Source organism: Protopterus annectens, chromosome 2.part1 (genome assembly GCF_019279795.1).
Source record: "Protopterus annectens isolate FY-2018-M chromosome 2.part1, PAN1.0, whole genome shotgun sequence".
Taxonomy (NCBI): Eukaryota; Metazoa; Chordata; order Ceratodontiformes; family Protopteridae; genus Protopterus; species Protopterus annectens.
This window is the reverse complement of record NC_056729.1, coordinates 1950749619-1950770869: the sequence shown is the minus strand read 5'-3', so window position 1 is coordinate 1950770869 and position 21251 is coordinate 1950749619. Positions and strand designations below refer to the sequence as shown.

General features: G+C 39.4%; 1 protein-coding gene across 4 annotated transcripts in view; it reads left to right on the top strand.

Moving 5' to 3' along the window:
• The window catches only part of PRIM2 (DNA primase subunit 2), a 2362887-nt gene that overhangs the window by 581976 nt on the left and 1759660 nt on the right, over positions 1 to 21251 (top strand). For all 4 annotated transcript variants that reach the window (XM_044063334.1, XM_044063337.1, XM_044063335.1 and 1 more), the window contains exon 6: positions 5548 to 5643. In XM_044063334.1, coding sequence (XP_043919269.1) covers positions 5548 to 5643 — 96 coding nt within the window. The remainder of the gene's footprint in view (positions 1 to 5547; positions 5644 to 21251) is intronic.

The window sequence follows — 21251 nt, the reverse complement described above, 5'->3', positions numbered from 1 at the left end:
AACCTTACCATTGGCCACACACTCCTATTCATCCTTCTCTAACCACTCCCTATCTCTTCTACCACACCCTCCAATTTTTGTCCTTCCCTATCCACAACTACTATACTCCCATACCTACAACAAGACACCAAACTACTAATCCATCCAAATGTATAAACTATCCACCCCGACATACTTACACTTATACCTGTTACTTCTACTACTTATTCTACCACCATTACTTTTAGCCTACATACTTACTTCCTATGAACACTCATTATATCCACACCTTCATAACCCCAATAAGCTAATTACCTCTTCTTCCCTACCAGTACTCTCTAACCATGTAAACATAACATCTACACCCAGCTATCTACTGTCAAAATTTCATAGAATACTCCACATTAGGTATTACAATCTCAATCCCAGAAAATCTCCACATCTGTACAGAAGATTCCCAAATCCAACCTTTCTAATACAACTCCTCTCATTAAAGGATGGAGACATCCACCTAAATCCTGGTCCAACAACAGTTCCTACCACACAACTCCACACTCCCAATCAATTCAACACTCATTCCCTTACTCAACCAACAAACTCACTCTTCATATCCCACCTCAACATACGTAGCATTAATAATAAAGTCTCACAACTCCATGCTCTCTTGGAAGTCTACTCTTTTGACATTCTTTGTTTTAACAGAAACCTGGTTAAAGCCTGTAACTAAAGACAATGAAATCACCCCACCCGGGTATAATATATTTAGATTTGACCGTGTAGCAAAGAAGGGCGGGGGAATTGCTATCCTATTTAAATCAGGTCTACAGATCACCACATATGACTTTAAACTACCTGTAGATTCTACTGCTGAAATTCTTAATTCCAAACTTCAACTCAACATTTTCAAATCCATCTATATTATCTGTATCTATCTACCTCCTGGAAATAACAATGCTACCATAGAAGATATCCTCTGCTGGCTATCACAAAACCTGCCCCAAGAAACCATAATCCTAGGCGATTTTATCATAGATTGGAATTGCTGTTGCAACAGCCACCCTTTCCACCCACATTAACCTATTTGGTTTTTCTCAAACCATTACCTCCCCATCAGGATAACCAAGCCTAATAAGAAAGAAAGTACCTTGGATTGGATTCTTATAAATAACCATCCCCACATATATGAATCTGGAACCCACCCTGATGATATTAGTGACCACTCACTTACCTACATCATCAGGCATAAGACCAACGTCTCCATTCCAGCCACTTTCAGGTATATTAGGTCCAAGAAAAACTTTAACCCTGATCTCTTTCAAAGCGAACTAAGAGCATACAACTGGTCTCCCTTAAAACACCTCCCATTGGAGGAAGCTGTTAAATACTTTAATTCCAAATTCCTAGCCATTCTAGATGACCATGCACCAAACCACTCTATTAGAATTAAAACTAAATCCACCCCATGTCTTTCAAAAGAAACCAAACAAAAAATCCTCCTCAGAAATAAATACTGGGCCAAATGGAGAATGACTAAAAACTCTGCAGACCGTCAAAACTTTAGACAATTGAGAAATGACACTAAAAAAGCTATACTGTCCGATGAAATAAACTACTATTTACAGTTCCAGCAAACTAAACATAATAACCCACAAAAATTCTGGGCAAGTATTAACCAACTACTACACCCAGGTCTATCCATTACACCTAACCCACAAGGCACAGACCAGGAGAATCCCAAGCATACCGCCAATGCCTTCAATACCTTTTTCACTGAGGCCATTCAAATACTTGCCAGTCACCTATCACCTAATAACTTCACTTTACCTACCTCTAACACAACCCCACCCCCTCCATTTCTCTTCCAACCAGTCCCTACAACATATATTCTTTCCCTTATCCAAAAATTTAAACCATGCTCTCCTTCAGACCAAATACCTGCTGAATATCTACAGAAATCAGCCAAATCCATCGCCTATCCCATTTCCATTCTGATTAATAGAACCATTAGTGAAGGACACATCCCAAGCAAGGTGGAAACTCTACTGAATTCTGCAACTACCGTCCCATAGCCCTACTTTCACCTTTGGCAAAACTAATGGAAAAATGCATCCATAAGCAATTGCTAGACCACCTAATCCAAAATAACTTACTTTCCATCTGTCAGCATCGTTTCAGACTTTCCCACAGTACTACTACTGCCCTCCTTTCCTTTACTGACTGTATTAACAAAAAACGTAACTCCAATATGCTTTCCTCTGCACTATTTATCGATCTGTCCAAGACATTTGATATGGTTAATCACCAAATACTTATAAATATCCTCAAATCCCTGTCACTAGATGCACTCACTTTTAAATGGTTCCAGTCCTATTTAGATAACAGACAACAGGCACTGCTTTGGCATAACACTCTACCCACTTGCCCGTTAACATTGGCATCCCTCAAGGGTCCATATTAGGACCACTTCTTTTCTCCATATTTATCAATGACCTTCATCTAGCTATCCCCAAGCTACATGCATTCAATACGCAGACGATTCTACACTTATATGTACAGCCACATCCACTTCCAAACTTCACTCCCTTACCCAAAAGGTATTTAACACAGTAGAACAATGGTTTACACAACATTGCCTTCTCTTGAACCCCAAAAAACTAAACTCCTCCTTTTCAGTCCTACTCGTAAGTTCTTCACAATAGATTTCTCAGTTACATCCACTAATGGTACTCCCATATCACCTGACCCAACTACCAAACTACTTGGTATCATCATAGACAACAATCTTAACTTTGACATCCATATCAACAATACTATCAAAACTGTTGTTAAAAAAACTAGGCTCTCTCTACAGGGTCAAACCCTTCCTTTCACGAAAAGCTATTGCTTATACCCATCTAATCTTTACATTCCTCTATGCCTCATCCATATATACTAATTTATCTAAAAATAACCTCACCAAACTGGAAATCTTCTACAGTAACATTGTCAGGTTTGCTACTGGCAACCCATTTAGAACCCACCACTGCTATAATCTTAAGCAGCTAGGATGGCTAGAAATTCAGAATCTGCTTAAATTCCACCAACTAACCATTGCCCATAAGACTCTTTACCAACCTTCCAGTACTCTTATACTATCTACCCTCATCATTCCCTATAATAATCTGAAATCCTTGCGCCCATCACACAAACTTCTTGTAAACACCTCTAAATCCAATAACGGGGCTGGGGATTCTCTTTTCACTAATACTGTTGGAAAATCCTGGAATCTTCTCCCCAGTGAACTTTCCTGAGTTTCCTCTACATCATTTTTCAAAAACCGGCTGAAACTTTTCCTGAGAACACACTGGTTATGCCCCTGTACTAAACCTGACTAATCGTTTTTCTACTCATACTAGGCACTGCCTACCCTTTACTTCCCAATAACTAGTTCTACTTTCCACATTACCTTTTCCTATACCTAACCCTTCTTTTCATCCCCTGAGCTTACTCATAGTGTGACAACTCTTTATTAATATAATTATACAATATGCCTCATTTTTTGTTACATTCTGTATTATACCCGTAATTTGCACTGTACCTGCCTATTGCACTGCAAAGTTTTCTGCCCTCTCTGTAATTTGCATTGTACCTGCCTATTGCACTGTGAAATATTCTGCCCTCTCTGATAATTTCTGTGTTAACTTGAAATGTTCTTTGTAAATATAAATGTATTTATTTCTTGTTATCCCAGACCTTATCTCCCCAGACTATAGTAAATATTATACCTGAATTTTGTACTGTACCTGCATTTTGCAATGTGAAGTATTTAGACCTCTATGATAATTTCGGTATTAACCTGTAACATAATTGTAAGTAAAAATGTTTTTATTTTTTGCAAGGAGCGTATCTCCCCGGGCCTCTACTGAAAATGGACATGTATCCAGTTAGACTAGCCCAGTCAACAAATGTAAAATAAAATAATAAGTTTGCTTGTAGACTTCTTCAGTATATTGGTAGTTCTTACTTTTTGACATTGCCTAAAAACGGCTCTAAGGGGGTGGATAAAGTTTTAGCCAATATCTGAAAGCCTTGAGGGAACAGGTGCAACCGATCCTTGGCAAAGCAACGTGATATTTTGACCATGTTCTGCCATGCTGACAGATATTGGATCCTCCTGGAGAGAGTTTTCTGGGAACAGTGTTGAGATTCTCTCCACTTATTCCACCTGAGACAGGGTGGGTGGCCACAGAGTAGGATACGTCACAATTGTATTTCTGTTTCAAGTGAGAAGAAATGCGGTCTCTTGATTAGTGTGCACCGTTTAATCTTGGCAGGAGAAGGCTGTGCACAAGTTGGCCATAGAAATTGTGCCCGTTTCTTGCACAGGGGTGCAAGATTTTAACTTATTCCATCTATTGGAGCTCTTTTGAGTTTGTCCTGTAATTTCCAAAAAATGTGTCAACCTATCTGATAAAGTCTACTGGATGATAGTGATACAGAAATTCAAACTGGACAGCATTAAAAAACAATTTTTTTGTTCTACATTTTTATTTCTATCTTTTAGATACAATCTTATGGAATGTGTTCGCTTTATATGAATTTCACTGCAAATTGATAAAGAATTTGACAAGATCTACCAGCTTAATTGTCTTTTCTGTTTAGTTTCACCTATTAAAATAATTATTGCTTCACAGTTCAAACAAATGTCAATATCTCTAGAACCGTAAGTGTTGCTAGAAAGCTAAACAGCAATTTTTTCAGCATAAAGTAACTTTTACAGTGGTTGCATTCAACTTAGGTTTTGAAGTAGATTTTGTAAACTACAACAAGCGCAGTAACTATTATTTTTTATAATGTATCATCAGCTTACTGTATATCTCAATAGCCACTAATGCTACACACATGCTGCCAGCAGCATTGTTCTTCATACAGCTGTGATCTTCTAGATGAGGCTAAATAATAGTTGTGTGTATCACTTGATTGAGAGATTGAGAAATATGAAAATTCTACTGATAGTATACAAATAATCAATATCTCTTCAGGTGCACTAAACAGAGGCCAATGTTAATGCAGTTGTTTGCCGTCATGTAAATTTTAAAATGATATGTTCTAATATTTTGCATGTAGCATGAGTTTGGAATAATTAATGTAAATATGAGCAAGCGATATTTGACTCCTGGAGGTGGCTGTATGATGCAACAGCAGAAATGCCTAGAGGCATCACTAAGCTGCTAAAGAAGGTTGTAATAAGAACCCAGTGCAGAGGGTCATCTTGGGGGGTGATGGCTTAACTGGTGTAAAGAGTAGTGGCTTGTCTGTCTTGTTGCTAGGACTCAGGAAATTCTTGGAAGATTCATGTTTGTCCTTATTGTCTTTTGTTTTTTTTGGGGGGAGGGGGTCATCATTTGAAGTGAAAGGGCAGAGCATTTCTACCACAGGCTTATCACAGTCTCGTTCTAGATTTATCTGCAAGTAAAACCGTAATTTTTTTATCTGTGTAATGTGGATTTGGTTAAATGTGTTGTATAAGATAACAATATTTATGTAGTCTACTGTAGGATCAGTTTCATTTTTTTGCCTTAATTTTAGATTTCCAATGATGTAAAGATGGAGTTGCAAGAAAAATTAATTAACTCAACATATGGACTAAGTCAGCCTAAACTAGAGGAACAAGACGTCTATAAGGTAAGCAGCAATAAGCAATATTGCATGAAATCACTATTATTAAATGATAAGGAACTGGGAGCAGTAGGGGAATCATTACTGCAAGATAGCCAGACAGGGACTGCATTGCCTTTATAACATGAAAGTGTAAGTAAAGGCATACAAGTACATCAAAGAAAATAAACAGATCAGTCACTGAAGTATTAATTTGTATCCCCTACCTCTTTCTGTCTGAAACTATTATGCTGAAAAAGGAGTTGTACCCCTGTGCTGAAATTTCCTGAAAGGCTAGAATGACTTATTCTTGGAAAAAGTGAATTGTACAGTGTGCGCAACATTGCTATTAAAGATTTGTTTAACAGTGGCCCCAGAACTGTATTTTCAGTTAGGTCATTCATCTCCACATTTTTTTCTGGGACATAATCCATAGGAGAGAGAATTCTTCATACCCATAATTTCCATCCTCTCCTATGTAAAGAAGATACATGAATTCTGGAGGTCAGATGAGTTGTTTAACTGTTTTATTCGAGGTAGGTCTATGGGAGGGAATCTCATTGTTGAATTACCTGCATATTGTTCTAGGATAACAATTTCCAGCACTAATGCTTGTTTATGAATATTGCAACTAGGAAGAACATGGGAGCTACCCCTTGGGGACTGATTTGGTCGCTTTCTCCAAGGTTTATTGATTTTTTTCCATTCACTAAACAGTCTGTGAGTATCTGGAGTAGTAAGGGTATAGCCAGTCATATTTATCTGTTCTTGTACTGCAAGCTGAGTCTTATGAACAGAGCATGGTGGTCAACATCTTCAGAAGGTTTGAAGAATTTATGTAAGAAAACCCTTATTGAAATAGTTTCTGATGCATTTTATCATGACCATGAGGGCTGTTATCAGCTCCATGAGCAAGATCTTTATCATGTTGGGTACCAGATCTGATTCAGTCAAACTGCAAGTAAGAACTCTGGGAATAACTCTTTCAAAGATAATTTGGGATGAATCTATAAAATAGTAAATTTATAGTTTTGTACTGCCCTGGTCTACAGAAACACTAAGTATAAACGTCTTCTCTCCCTAGTTGTCAGGGAGAATTTATCTGAATGCCTCACAAAATCTGGGGGAAAAAAACTTTTAAAAATCTCAATATTGCAGATGTCAATGATTCCCCCAGTAGAAACAGCCACGTCCTTTAAATGCTTAGGTTTATGGCTAGACCTGTCACTTAACTTCCAAAGTAGCATTGAAAATAACATTCTGGTCCTGAAACATACCTCTGTTTCCCTCCAGACCAACTAGAGCTGCAATAGGCAAAGGAGCCCTCCTTGCCCAACTTGAATACGGGCTCCCCATCATAGCCACTGCCTCAGAAAAGCTCACCCACTTTATAGTCCATTGAAAACAAAATTTGCCTATTCATTTCCATTTTCCCTCCTCAAGGACATCACTGCATCACCAAATGGCTACCAATTTCACACAGAGTTGAGCTACTCGTGGGGTTTCTTCTTTTCAAACTGCTTCATCCAGGTGCTTTCCCATATCTTTTAGCCAAAATCCATAATAAAACCTCCCCCTACAACCTCTTTAACCTCTCCCATTTAACTACCTCACTATTGACACCCCAAACAAAACTGCACTCTACCGACCATTCCTTCTCTTTTCTTGCACCCAAACTCTGTCAGTTCCTCCCCCTCACCTAAAAAGAGTCTCCTCTTTCCCCACGTTCAGAGTTCTGCTCAAAAGATACCTCCATCAAAAATCTAACTGCAAGTGCTTTTCCATTGGGCACAGCCTAACTCCCTCCTCAGCTGCATCACTCCTGCTTTGATCCTCTGTTTTCACATACTGCTTCCTTCTCATATTTACTAGTAAAATTAATTCAAGTTTGTTTTTCTGCTCTGTTTATAATCTTTACATATTGTATCAATTGTCTATGGGATTATCTACCTTCTGCGATTACTTTAATTTGTTCCATTTCTTGTGAATTTCTTCACCTGTGCTCAGTGTTGCCAGATTTGTAAAGGGGCAGGTAAGGACAAAAAAAATGTTTTTTAATGCGGAATAGCAGGCAGTTCCGCATTAAACAGAAGTAGCAAGTAGCTGTGTTGTGCAGTTCTTGATTGGCCCGTATGCCGGTATGCTAGTCAATCAAAAAATTGCACAGCGGAGCCTCTTCTGTTCAATGCGGAACATCAGGCAGTTCTGCATTAAACAGAAGTGGCTCCGCTTTGCGATTTTTCTTTGATTGGCTCGTATACTGGCATATGGACCAATCAAAAAAAAAAAAAAAAAAAAAGACAAAGTAGAGGCTGTCGGTAGTGAGGGACTCTGGATTGGGCTGCTGAAATAGGACATCTGGCAACCCTGCCTATGCTGTGCCTGCAACTGGTCTGTTGTGATTAGTGTACTTACTACCTCAGCAAACTAAATTAAGTAAACAGAAACATTTTTGGCTCATTTTCCATGCAATAGGTTTACAGCTTGCTTGGGCAACAGACTTTAAGCCCTAGGGGCATGAATAGAGAATGTAATTGGAAGACACTTTTGTAATTAAATTAGATTGATTAACTAATTAGATAATTGATGCAATTAAGTTGTATATTTAAGATGTGTGTTTTTTAGTATGTGTATGTACTCCAAGAAGGCTGTAGCCGAGGCGCTAGAGTGTTTTGTTAAAATTTTATCTGGTTATATTTGTCCGCTGCTTTATTCTCTGGCAAAGTGGTTTCTTTTTTTCTTGGGCAACAGGTCTGGAGTGATTTGGAGGGAAGTCAGTAGATCCAGATGAGAAAGGTTTACATCTGTTAAAGTAGTTTAAAAAAAAAGATCAGAAGTCTGACAAGTGAAGATGGTCATGAAGTCTACATAAGATGGTGAGAATGGCTTTCTGAGACTGTTTCACATCTGGTAACATATGAGTTAGTTAACTGCCATTTGCTGAACTGCCTTTTTATGTTAAGGGAAGATTGGTTACAGGTTAATAGACGATTACTAGGCTAACAACCATAAATAGTCTTTTTAAGCCTAGCCATGCTTGCCAGCTTTGTTTGACATGTTATGATACTGCTGATTTTATAGGAATTATAATTTGGGTATGAGTGGTAAAGCATTTACAAGTTTAATCTTTCTCGTGGCTTCGTATCTCATCAGCTGAATTTTTCAATAAAGATTGTACCTCTTTCAGAGTTGATAAAACACTACCACTCAGCATCTAGGTAAGGGACATGATGCTATTTGTGATATGTCGACTTTATCATGGGTAACGTGATAGCAGTACTAACTGGAATCATTCTTGTTCAAGTAAACAAGACCATTACTAAAATCTATACAATGGCCTCTTTCACTCAATACTGCAGTAAAATAAGTAAAATGATATTTTATTCACTGCTCAGACACTCATAGTTTGTGCTTTTTTGGGGGGGGGGGGTGTCAAGCATTCCTTGACTGGATAGTCACCGATTAGTCTGGATGCTTGAACTCTTCATAATGACAGATTGAGTAACACAGTTCTAAAACTGCAAAATGCTCGTAACAAACTGTTCCGGTAGTAACTTTGGTTTAAAGATTTCTTTCTCATTTACTGCAATTTGTGTACTAATACTTACTTACACTTCAGACTGCATCTTAAAGATACCCTTTATACATACTGAATGCCGTCATTTTCATTTGACGAGCCCAAATCAAGTTAACATCACATCTATGGACTGCAGGAAAGACGAGCAACTAATGATGCAATAAGTCAAATAACGGGTTATCTATGTTGTTGTTGTTGTGTCTTTCATCTTATAGGGGGACCCGTTAGGGGTCGGCACAGCGGAACTCCGGTCCGCTAATGTTTGGTAGTGGATTTTTCCGTGCCGAGTTACCAGCTCTGACGCACAACCTTCAACGAAGGCACGCCCATTCACGCATGCCTCCACACAGAAGATGCTCTAGCTGAGAATCAAACGCGACAACGTCTTGCAGTGAGACGACAACGCTACCGCAGCACCACTACCGCGTGTAAACGGGTCATCTACGATAAAATAAAAAAATAGAGAACACCATAAGTGCAAATATTTGCACAACCACTGCAAGTTACACTGCAAACAAGTCGAGAAGCAATATTTCATCAACTTCAGGGAAGCAATCTCTACAAACTTAATCAGTTCTGTCAAGTTCTAAATCAGTTACTTGGCATTTCCACTCACTGTAAAAAAAAAAAATTTTTTTTTTTTTTTTTTTTTGTATTTCACTGATATTAGCAGCTGTTTTTCTGTACTGTAGCCATTTTCAAGGAAGTGTTTGCTGGTTTATCTGTTGCTTGTTCTATCGTTTCTGTACTTTGTGCTCACTCATGAGTGATTTTACATTAAAAAGGTAAGGTATGCACCCTCTTGGCAACAGAGGGGGGTAGCCTGATCTGAGCTTGGGAATCTTAAAGGAAATTTTCTAATGTTTTTTTTTTTTTTTGATTGGCAAATGCACTATTATGTTTGCTTATTCAAGTTATCTGCCTATAAAGTCGTTGTTTCAAACTATTAAGTGTTTTGCTTCCTTTCATTGCCATCCTAGCACAGATAGGTTTTGTAGATTGATACTTTCCAATTTTCTTAGTTACTTAAGTGTGCTGTTGCCATATTGAAGAATTATTTATTGTAGTTTTGCACTTTATCATAGTAAAGTTCCACTGTATTTCACTGATCTTCCATGTTGGTTTTCTGCATTGTAGCCATTATTTTCAATGATGTGTTTACTGGTTAATGTGTTAATTGTTCTGTAGTTTCTGCATTTTGAGTTCATTGTTGTGTGATTTTGCATTGAGAAAGGTTAAGTTTACACTCTAGTGGCTGTAGAGAATAGCCTGGTCTCTTCTGAGTGTGTGATTAACAGAAGAAAGCTTCAGGTGTGTTTTACTGTTTGGCTAGTGGGCTACTTTGTCCACTTAGTCAGTTTCTGCCTTTATAAAGTCCTTGTGCAGCAGCGTTCAGCGGCGGTGCCCCCTATAGAGTCATGGTTTAGAATCTCAAATTCACTGTAAAAGTACCCTAAGAATTCCTAAGCAGGTAGTTGCTCTGAGTACCAGGTTTGTGTGAAGAGGGGCACTGCTGCATGAAAATAATCAAAGACTGTACTTCTTACCCAACGAGCACCCTAGCAGATCTGTTGTTCAGTTGTTATACAACCCACTATATGTGTATATATATATATATATATATATATATATATATATGTATATATATATATATATATATATATATATCTATATGTGTGTGTGTGTGTGCACACAACAGGGATCTACACTTCTCTACTACCTCTGCAGCTTGGTAGGTAGAAATGGGCATCCTGAGACAATGTAGTTGATATTTCATATTTACTGACAACTACCCAGTTCTCAGACAATCTGATAAGTTTGTGAGAGATTTAATTCTCTGAAGGCAAGGCTGTCACGTGCAGCCACTAGAGATGCCAAACGGGTTGTCAAAAACACACAATGCCTGCCACGCACACTACAGTACAAACACATAGACGCATGTATACCGAGGTTCTTAAAAGTAATCTACCCTAACCAAAACCTTAAAAGTATTCTCATGTGCAGTAATTACAGTAAGTATCCTCAGCAGACTCACAAACACTCTACAAAAGCAGCATCCACCATGACACATACAGCCTCAACTCACGTCTGTGTCTAAGCCCTTAAGGCAGACCACTGTATAGTCCAACATGTTGGTCAAAGGAGACTCCATGTGAGGCACACCATTGTCCTACTGACCGAGCTGAGCAAGGTGAGTGTTATGGTCAGTTGCCTGTTAGGGGCTAGAATCCACCAGATTATGCACACATTCTGGCCACTGAACCACAAGTACAAGTATGACTCTGTCATAGTCCATGTGTGCACAAATGATATAAGATACAACTCCCTGGATTATATGAAGAAAGACATGATGGAGATCTTGGACTTTTTGTCCCATACCAGTATGAGCCAGGCACTAAGCAGCATTCTGCCTTCTCCAAAAATGATGCCACAATGCGAACAAACAATAATTGATTTTAATAGCTGGCTTAGTTTTTGGTTTTATTCAAAGAAGATACAGTATTTGTCAGGCTTTGAGCATATGATCAACAAAGCATGATACTTCACACCAAGGATGGTTTGCACCTGTTCCTTTTAGGTGTTCGAATATTGGCTAAAACCTTGTCCACCACTGTAATGCCTTTTTAGACATTGCCAATCAGATAAATTATCTGATATAGCTAAACCAAGCCAGAACATTCTAAAAGTGATACTGCAGTGCCAGGAGTCTAAACAAAAAGCTTCACGCCTTGCAGGCTCTCCTCAGCCTGGAGATTGTAGATGTTTATGCAGTTTCTAAGACTCTGTTTAAAGCTGTAGAATATAAAGTAGGGCTGGTGGGCTGTAATGCCTTCCACACATTAAGGCCAGCTACTGCAAATAAAGGGACAAAATATGGAGGTTTTTTAATTTACCTCATAAATAATCACACCTCAAAGCTGGTCAAGCAGTATGACTCACTTGAATACCTCCATGTACAACCCACCATAAGCAAAATCCCATGCCAAATCCTTTGTGAGCTATAGGTACCCCCTGTATGACCCAGGAGTGCATACCACTTAAATGAACTTGAGTCACTCTCCATTCAATCTGATACCATAATCTTACGTAACTTGAACTAACTCACTATCGACTGGGAAGCATACATGAAATAAAACTTGTGAGTTCAAAGATGATCAACTAGGGGTGCAAACATCCTTGACTTCTCACCAGCGTACAGTAACGTTACCCTACCCCTGTATATAATGTCCTTACTGGTCAGTTTGGACCATAAAGCTGTCTCCTTTAAAGTAAATAAACCCTGAGACACAAGGTAACCTTGATACTTTAGGAGCTATTCTGAGGCTAACTTCCTACTTTTAAGTGACATCTTGGCAAAATTTCAAGCTACAACCAAACCCAGGGAGTAATGCTGCCTTATATGGAGTTGTTTACAAGAGCCCTGTGCAATCCTTTGTATAGCTGCATAGAGGCAGCAGTGTCTACCTGAAATAAGCACTGGACTAACTATAAAAGCAAGCCACCCTGGTGGACTTCCGAAATTAGTAGGTTGTACAAAAAAAGAAGAGAATTATGGCCAAAAGTAGAAAGTGCTGTGCACAAGGTAATTGCATCTTCATCAAACTAAGTAACTTGGGGACTAGTTAAGTATATCAGTGCCAAGTGTGAGGTAAAAACAGCCTCCCAGGCTAATGACAATCCCAAGGCATTCTTCATCTGAGTTTGAAACATCAAAGTTAATAAACAATAAGGTGCCAAACTAATTGTAAATGGAACCAGTTGCACTGAGCCAGAGGCTATAGCAAATCTACTGGTATAAAAATTCAGCTCCATTCTCCTCGGGCACATTTTAAAAAATACCTCCAACCACAGATTCCCCCAACTGTCATTAGGAAACTGGGCCTAAATACTCTGTCCAGAACCAAAAACACAGCATCTGTAGGACAAGGAAACATATTAAGGTGCCTCCTTCATATCATGAAACATGACCTACCAGGCTCACTAGAAGCACTATTCAGTCATACCATTCAAGCAGGCTTTTGTGCTATTTGAAGGGGGACTTGAACTGTCATCCATATGCACAAATCTGGGCCATCCACCAAAACTACCAACCCCAGAAAACATGGGAAATGTTCATATGTTGGATCCAACCCAGTTTGGTTTCGTCAAGGGAAGCTTGTGCATGCTCAACCTGATGTATTTCTTTGAAAAGGTCAAGAAAGCACTAGACGAGGGCAGCATGGTGCATACCGTCTGCCTTGACCAGGCCAAAGTTTAACACAATACCTCATGCTAGCATTGTATACATGCTCCCAAAATTCAGTATAAAGCCCCAAGTCTCCCAATGGATAGCCAGCATATAGGTTGATAGGTTAGTACTAGGCTAACTGCTCTTGTGGGCCACTTTAAGCCTAGCCAGTTACCTCATGTGAGAATCAAACCCTGCACCTTCTGTCTGTAAGGTAAACACCTTAACCATTACTCCATCCTCCCACCGTAGCAGGCTCACAGATAGGGGGTTAAGATAGATGTCCGCTGACATAAAAAGCCCGATCACTATCAGAGTTTCTTCTCTGAATTCAAGGCCATTGTCACAGGACCCTAACTGACCAGGTTTCCAGATGATTGCAAACTAGCCACAATCATAGAATCCCCCAAAAGCACAAACATCTGACAAGGAGGCCTGACAGACTAATAACTGGTACCAGAGTCGCAGTCTAAATCTGAAGCCTCACAATGAGAATTTGGACCATAATGGTATGTGTTAAGTTTTGCTATTAAAATAAGAATGTTATTGGGTAACTATTTTAAGCTAGTTACAGCTAACATTTGCAGTGAGGAATTCTTTGCAGGCTGTTTGAAGATGATCTCAGTAGGTAGAATGGTTCATTATTAAAGACATAGAATTGAGAAAGCTGGACAATGGCTGTGTGGTACAGAGGGAGGGAACCCTGACTGTGACCCATACTGCTGCAGTTTGATTTGTGGTCCCAGTACTGGAGGATCCAGGCAAGAGAGAAAGGAGTGAAGGGGATTACACACGCCCCTCTCTTGTGAGGTGGGGAGAATTATGTACACTCGGGAGTGCAAAGTATAGGTGTGATTTCACTGATGTAGGCTGGGGAAACCACGTCATGTGTTTTCCAGTCGATAGTAGGGCTGCTTGATGGCAAAGTCCCCTTGTGGGAGCGAGGACGCTTTCATCGTGGATGGCCTGTTCCACAGCTGTGTGCATGGGTAACTTAGGGCTGAAGAAAGTAACTATCCTTGATGGCTGCCTTAATTCTGGCTTCTCCCAGTATAGCCCCTTGCCCCGTTGATGAGGGCCAAATGGGTCATTTGGAGGATTATGATGAACAAGGTAAAGTGTCAAAAAAAAAAAAAAAAAAAGCTGAGAAAGTTGTAAAGCTGCAGTGAAGTGAATGCAATAAGGTTTTCAGATTGTTTAGTCTGACAAGTTAATTGAAGGATTCTTCCTGAAGTTTTATTTCAAAGTTATTTTGAAGATGTGCAGAGGTTCAGGTTTAGAGAGTGCAGGTAGATAGCTGTGGACAATTCTCAGACAGGGTGTCACATTGATACCGTCTTTTGAGGTAAACGTGCAATTCTTTTCTATTTGGAGTTTATTACCTTGTTAGAGTGCAAGTGTAGAATACTTTCCTCCCTTCAGTTCACTCAGGTTTGGGCATTCCTAACATGACTGACATGACCAAATCTTTTACATGCGCAAGTTCTTTATGGCTGCCTGCTGGAAGAAATGTATTTGCACGTGTTGCCAGGGAGCTAGTTGCTAATGAATATTCGTCAGCTCTATTAGCTAATGATTCATGTATCGAGACTTATGGTTGGCTGAAATGTGGACTATTACAACAGTTTCTGTTTTACATACATCAGGTGAGTGACAGTAACCAATAAAGTGCCAGTTATGATGAGCATCACTTATTGAATATTTCAAGTCTGAGGCTATTGGACAATACTTCACAGCTGGTAGCTGTGCCACAAATCAGTGTTCTACTTTACACAATTTTTCTACAATCATTTGAACTACCACATTCCTGAACTTCCTCAAACTATATTCAGTGGCTCTCAAGCACTTCATCTCCATTACCTCTAGCTTCTTCGCTCCCTCTGCCTTCAGAGTTACTGGTCACACCACTGTTTTGTGCACCTTACTTTCAGCTTCTTTGGCAGTCTTCTGGCTTACATTACCCTTGGGACTTGTGCCAGTTGACTGCAAGCCCTCTGGGTTATTGCCTTAAGGTGAAATACTTTGGGAAGGCAACCTTTTCTCATCAGGATCCTTAGAGGTGTGCTTTTTCATCATTGGTAGGTTGATGAGACCTGCTTTTCATTGTCCCCTTTTTCCTCCTTTGGCACTGCTGTTCAGTGCCAGTTGCTACACTGCAAGTGTAACAGTGTGTATATATAACGTATTAGGAGTTCAGCTTGGCATTGAATCATCTCTATAGGTAAGTATCTTAGCCCATATATACATATTGCATCATTTTTAGATTCTTAGCTGATTTTCTGACTAGATAACTCTGTATTGTTTATTTTGTGTGTTTGTTTGCTGGTCATTTATTTTATTTGAAAATTTAATTTACCAGTCCTTGGGCTTTAAATGAATGAACTGTCCGTGTAAAGTCTTGTATCCCACATGTACCATAACATGTGAATATTCCCTGACTCACCTAACGCATCTATTATTTCTGATTTTGTCACCTGTGTAAACCATTTAGCCCCAGAGCCATTCCCTCTCCATACACTTCCTGATGCATCTTCCTGGATGCCACCTGTTCTTATTCTGTCCATTTCTAACCTGCTAATGTTAGTTCCATTTCCATACCTAGCCCCTTATTTGAGAATGTGTTTCCTTCCGTTCCCAATGCACTTGGTCTACCTGCTGTGTTCCTGTACAACTTATCATGTGTTCCCACCTACATGTCTTTCTGTCATCAGACATCCTTTCTCTCACTTTCGCTTCTAATCCATTTCTTCCCAGTAATAGTACTTTACATCAGTGTTATCTTCAACCTTTCTTCTTCCTGCCTTTCCATTTTTACACATTTTCAACATCTATGTAGCCCTTTCTTTTCCAGACATTCCCTTAACCTTTTCCAGCCCTCCTCTGACCGAGTTGCGTGCTCTTTTCCTTCACTTCCTGATCACCTTTCTTTCCCTTTCAACTCCAAACCGAAGTACCCATTTTATGTTTTTACTCCTACAGTGGCTGCCCCTTAATGTGGGTGTTAATTGAGCACCCTGCCTGCTTTTTATATTCCCTTTTAAATGCTCAACATATTGATGTCTGCTGCAGTAGCGTTGACTAAATGAGGTGATTCCTGTTATGGATATAGCAGTCAAAAAGTTTCCAAAGTTTCAGGGTACCTTCCATATACCTAAACAGTCAGCTTGAGCTGAGCTTTCTAAAACAACCGGTTGAATCACAAGCCCTTCAGATCTTCCTTACCATTGAAGAGTAAGTTTTTGTGAGGCTTTTGAGGTGCGACAGTTGGCTTCTGTTGTTCCTTTGATGGGCTAATAAGTTACCTATGGGGAAAAAACTTCCATTTTAAAAATTATTTGTTTAATACTTTCCTGTTCAGAAAAGTTATTTTTAAGCTAGGAGTTTGTATTTTAACAGAATGGCATGGAACTGTGTTGTACTTTTTAAATAAGAGCATACTTTTTCCTGTCAGTTTAAAAGTTGTTTAAACCAATTTGAAAACCATTTTTTCTGTGGAGAAAGTGTTTTACTTTACTTTTAGGAGCTGACAAAATTTTAAAGTGTGTTTTACTGCGTGTGTTTGTGAAAGTGACTTGATTATTATTGGCGCTTGCTGCTCGTTTTCCCTGGGAAAGAGACCATTTTCAGCTTGACCATGGAATAAACTACCACTCCCATGGTTGGTCTTTCTTCCAGCCACAAAAAGAAAAATTAGACTTGCCACTACAGCAGGCTAGCAATTTACCTCATCCACTGGTGGGTGACTCTGCTGTGACAATTATTTGTCATCTTTTGCCATGGATCCTTCTGGTGTAGTACCTACAGCCACTATGGACTGGGGGACTAGTCATGTCCTCTGCAGCTGTTGGAGTCTCCTCAGTGGACAAGGGAGAGCCACTTTTGTTGGTCCCGAAAGAGGGAAAAGGTACGTCTTCCCTGTTTTGACAGAATGTTGTGCCCATCCTTGGGGAAGATGCTGTTGCCATTAATAACTTGGCCCCATTTTTCTTGTCAAAAAGCAACAGAAAACTAAATCTGTATCTATTACTCCTCAAATTTCAACAGGAGTAGTTTGCTGAGTCTCGTTCAGGGTTTGGTTGAGGGTATTGATCCTCCTTGTAATGTGGTTTCTAAGAAGGTTCAGATACAGGGTTTTCTCCTCAGATACCTGATTCAGACTCAAAGGAGAACTCAGTATAATTCTCCCTGGGGGGAGGGGATTCTCTTTCTCTGAGAAATTTTCCAGAATGTGCCAGTGTTTTCATTCGGAGAACACTGAGGTTTCTCAGTCCTTCAGAAAATACTATGAGCTGTTACAGAGGGAATTTCCAGAATGTTCACCCATTCCTCCAGTTCTTTCAGCTTTGGAAGCTGTTTGTCACTGCCTGCAGTTTTCTTGATAGTCAAGTCAGTTGCCTCTAAAAAGCCAGATAGGATGTATGACTTTTGTCATTCTTTTAAGTTTTTGTACATTCTTCCCAAACCAGACCCAACAGTTACAGCTGTAGTTAATTATGCTGCTTGCTATACATTTAGTTAATCCCAAACCTACTCTTTCTGATAAGGATGGGAAGATTATTGGTAAGTGTGGGGAAAACAGTGTATGCTTCTGGAAATTTGATTTTCAGAATTTTGTCTTGTCAGGTTCATACGCTAGTTTATTTTAACTAGTTATGAAAGCACGAGGAATGTTTTGTCTGCAATTTCTTCTTGTGAGGAAAAATCTGCTTTAAATTAATAGTCACTACTCAATGTTTTAAATGTATGTTTTGACTCAGTTGATACTACTTCCACATCTATGGTCACTGGTACTGTTTTGAAGAGGTGTGCCTGGCTGCATTCTCAACATTTCACATGTGATGTAAAAAATTACATTTTTAATTCTCCTTTGGATAGAGATTATTTTGGTTCCTCTGCTGCAGAGGTGGTGAAAGAGGTAAGTTGATGCATGGAATGTCTAAGATTGCTTATCCCTCCTTTTGCAAATTTTCTAAGGGATTCTCTAACCCCTCATTCTATTTTGGCAAAAAAAAGTCTCAACTTTATGCAGGTAAACAGATGGAAATGGCAATGGGGTTCTTAAAAGATTTTAGGAAACTGCCAAAACCAAGGACAGGGTGGTCCAACAAGTCAGATAGACTATTCAAGGGACCCCCCTTCCCCCTGATAGCCCCATTTCCCTTCCAGAAAGTCAGTTTCTCTTCTTTTCTCTTTGACAACAAATAGTTTCATACAGATGGGTTCTGAAGATCATTCATGAAGGTTACAGATGGCAGTGGGAGTAAATTCCTCCTTTCCAGGGTGTAATTCCTCATCCATTAGACCAGACTCTCTCGTGTCCTCTTAACCTTCAGTACACACACTGTTCCAGGGCATGATAGAACCAGTTCATTCTTCCTACTTGGGAGAGAGTTTTATTCAGTGATGTTTTTAATGCTAAAGAAAGAAAATGCTTAGCGACCAGTTCTCTGGATATTTCTTTACTAAACCTAGTTGGGAGGGTAGTCTAATGGTTAAGGTGTTTGCCTTACAAACACAAGGTGCAGGGTTTGAGTCTCACAAGGGATAATTGGTTAGGCTTAAAATTGCTTGCAAGGCCAGTTAGCCTAGTACTAACCTATGAACCTATTTGTTATAGCACCAAAACTCAAAATGATGTCATTTCACAACCTATTACCTCCTCTTCATCTTTCAAGTTTCTTGGTGACACTAGATTTAAAAGGTGCTTATCACATCCCTATTCATCCAGAGTTCAGGTATTTCTTAAGGTTTTTGTCTGGATTACATTATCTGTTCTATGCCTTACCATTTGGGCTTATTCACTGCACCCAGAGTGTTCATAAAGTGTTTAGCTCCAGTTAGAGCTCATTGCAGGCTACAAGTTATCCACATTTTACTATATTTTGATGACTTCCTTATCTTTACAGTGTCTTTTTCAAAGTGTCTGGTATCTCTCACTTATACAAGCTGGGGTTCCAAGAGAATATTCAGAAGTCTTTTTGACTCTCTCAAACAGAATTATTTTCATGGGGGGAGTCTGCTATACACCTCAGTTCAAAGAGCTGTTGTTCCACAGGAAACATGTATGTTTCTGGCTATAAGGTTTTCCACATAGACTTCAGTCAGTTTGAGAGAAAACCTCAGGATGAGCATCTATGATTCTCATGATACCTCTGACAAGACTCCACATGAGAGCGATACAATGGTATATGAAGCCTTTTTGGTCCCAGCACCAACATCCTTTGTCTTTTCACATCACAGTGATGGGGCTTGTCAGAAGAGAAATCTCTTGGTGGAGACAACAGCATCTTTAAATCTGGGTCTACCCTTCCTCCCTCCCTGTTCCAAAGCAGTCAGTCACCATTGATGGTTCAGGCTTTGCTTGGAAGAAGCTTCAGGAAGCATAAAGGCGCAAGGTGTGTAGGATACTAGGAACAGATGCAAACACATAAATATAAAATAGATGCTAGTACTGATTAAGGCATTCACCTGTGTGAATAGTTTGTGATCCCTGGACCTCTTCAGGTTGTTAGACAATACTGCAGTCATGTGGTACATCATCAAGCAAGGGGTAACCAGGTCATACCCCTTTTGCAATCTAGTCATGTTAGCTTGGGCTATAACTTCAATTACAATCTCACTGTACAGGCATCCTACATTCTGTCAGAGCAAAATTGAGTGGCAGACAAGCTGAACAGGACAAGGGTAGACCCTCATGAATGGAAGCTAGATCAGTGATCTACCAAGATTTGATCCATTTCTGGGACGTTCAAGGAGACCTATTTGCTGTCTGTCTGAACAATCTGGCAAGATTGTCTGCCCCAGGACTTTCATTTCATTGGACAGGAATGTTTTTGTATGCTTTTCTACCTTTTCCAATGATATCCAGGGTACTTCTGAAGATTCAGAAAGAATCCCCCAAGATCATTGCGATGATTGCCCAAGAAACAGTGGATCTATGTTTTGGAAATAGCCAGGGGAATTACTACAAGTTTCTGTACAGAATAGTTGTACTCACACAAGAGGAGGGCTTGTTTGATGCACCCTGGCCCCAACCAACTTCAGCTGACTGCATGGATGATAGGATCTTAATTCCCTTTAGGCACCTGTTTACTGAGGATGTGCAGCAGGTACTAACAGAGGCAAGCAAGCCTGTTAACAAAGTCATACATTAGAAAATGGAAAAGGTTTTATAATTGGTGCCAACAACACAACTAGCACCAATTTTACTTTAGTTGTTCTCTGATTTTACAATATTAGTGTGTTACTATCCTGTGGTCTGTCTTACTCTTCTGTCAAGGTGCATTAATTGGCCATTTCTGCGTGTCTGCCCATAGATCCTTCTTTTTCAGTGCATTCTAATGTCAAAATATTTTTGAAATGGGTTTGCATTCTAATGTCAAAATATTTTTGAAATTGGTTTGCATAAAAGGCCTGGAAGAAAACAGTGGCCCCTCCTTGGGATCTTATTTTTGTTTTAGAGAAGCTAATACTTGCTCCATTTGAAGACAGTAACATAATTAACTTGAGGTTCTTAACATGGAAAATAGTTTTATTGATTGCTTTGACCTCTGCACGAAGAGTATTGGAGTTGCAAGATCCTCTTTTGAGTCAGCCCTACCTCATTTGTCCACAGGAACAGAGTTTCTTTGAGAACTAATCTTTTATACCTAAAGTGGTATCAGAGTTTACATTAAGCCAAGCAAAACAAAATAATACAATGCAACCGGTCCGTAATACAAAAACTTTAATAAAATAGGCTCTTTCCCTCTAACGTCTCGGCCATAGCCTTCAAGGAGTAAAGAACCTTAGAAACACACATGCTTTAATTTTTTAATTGTATAATTAATT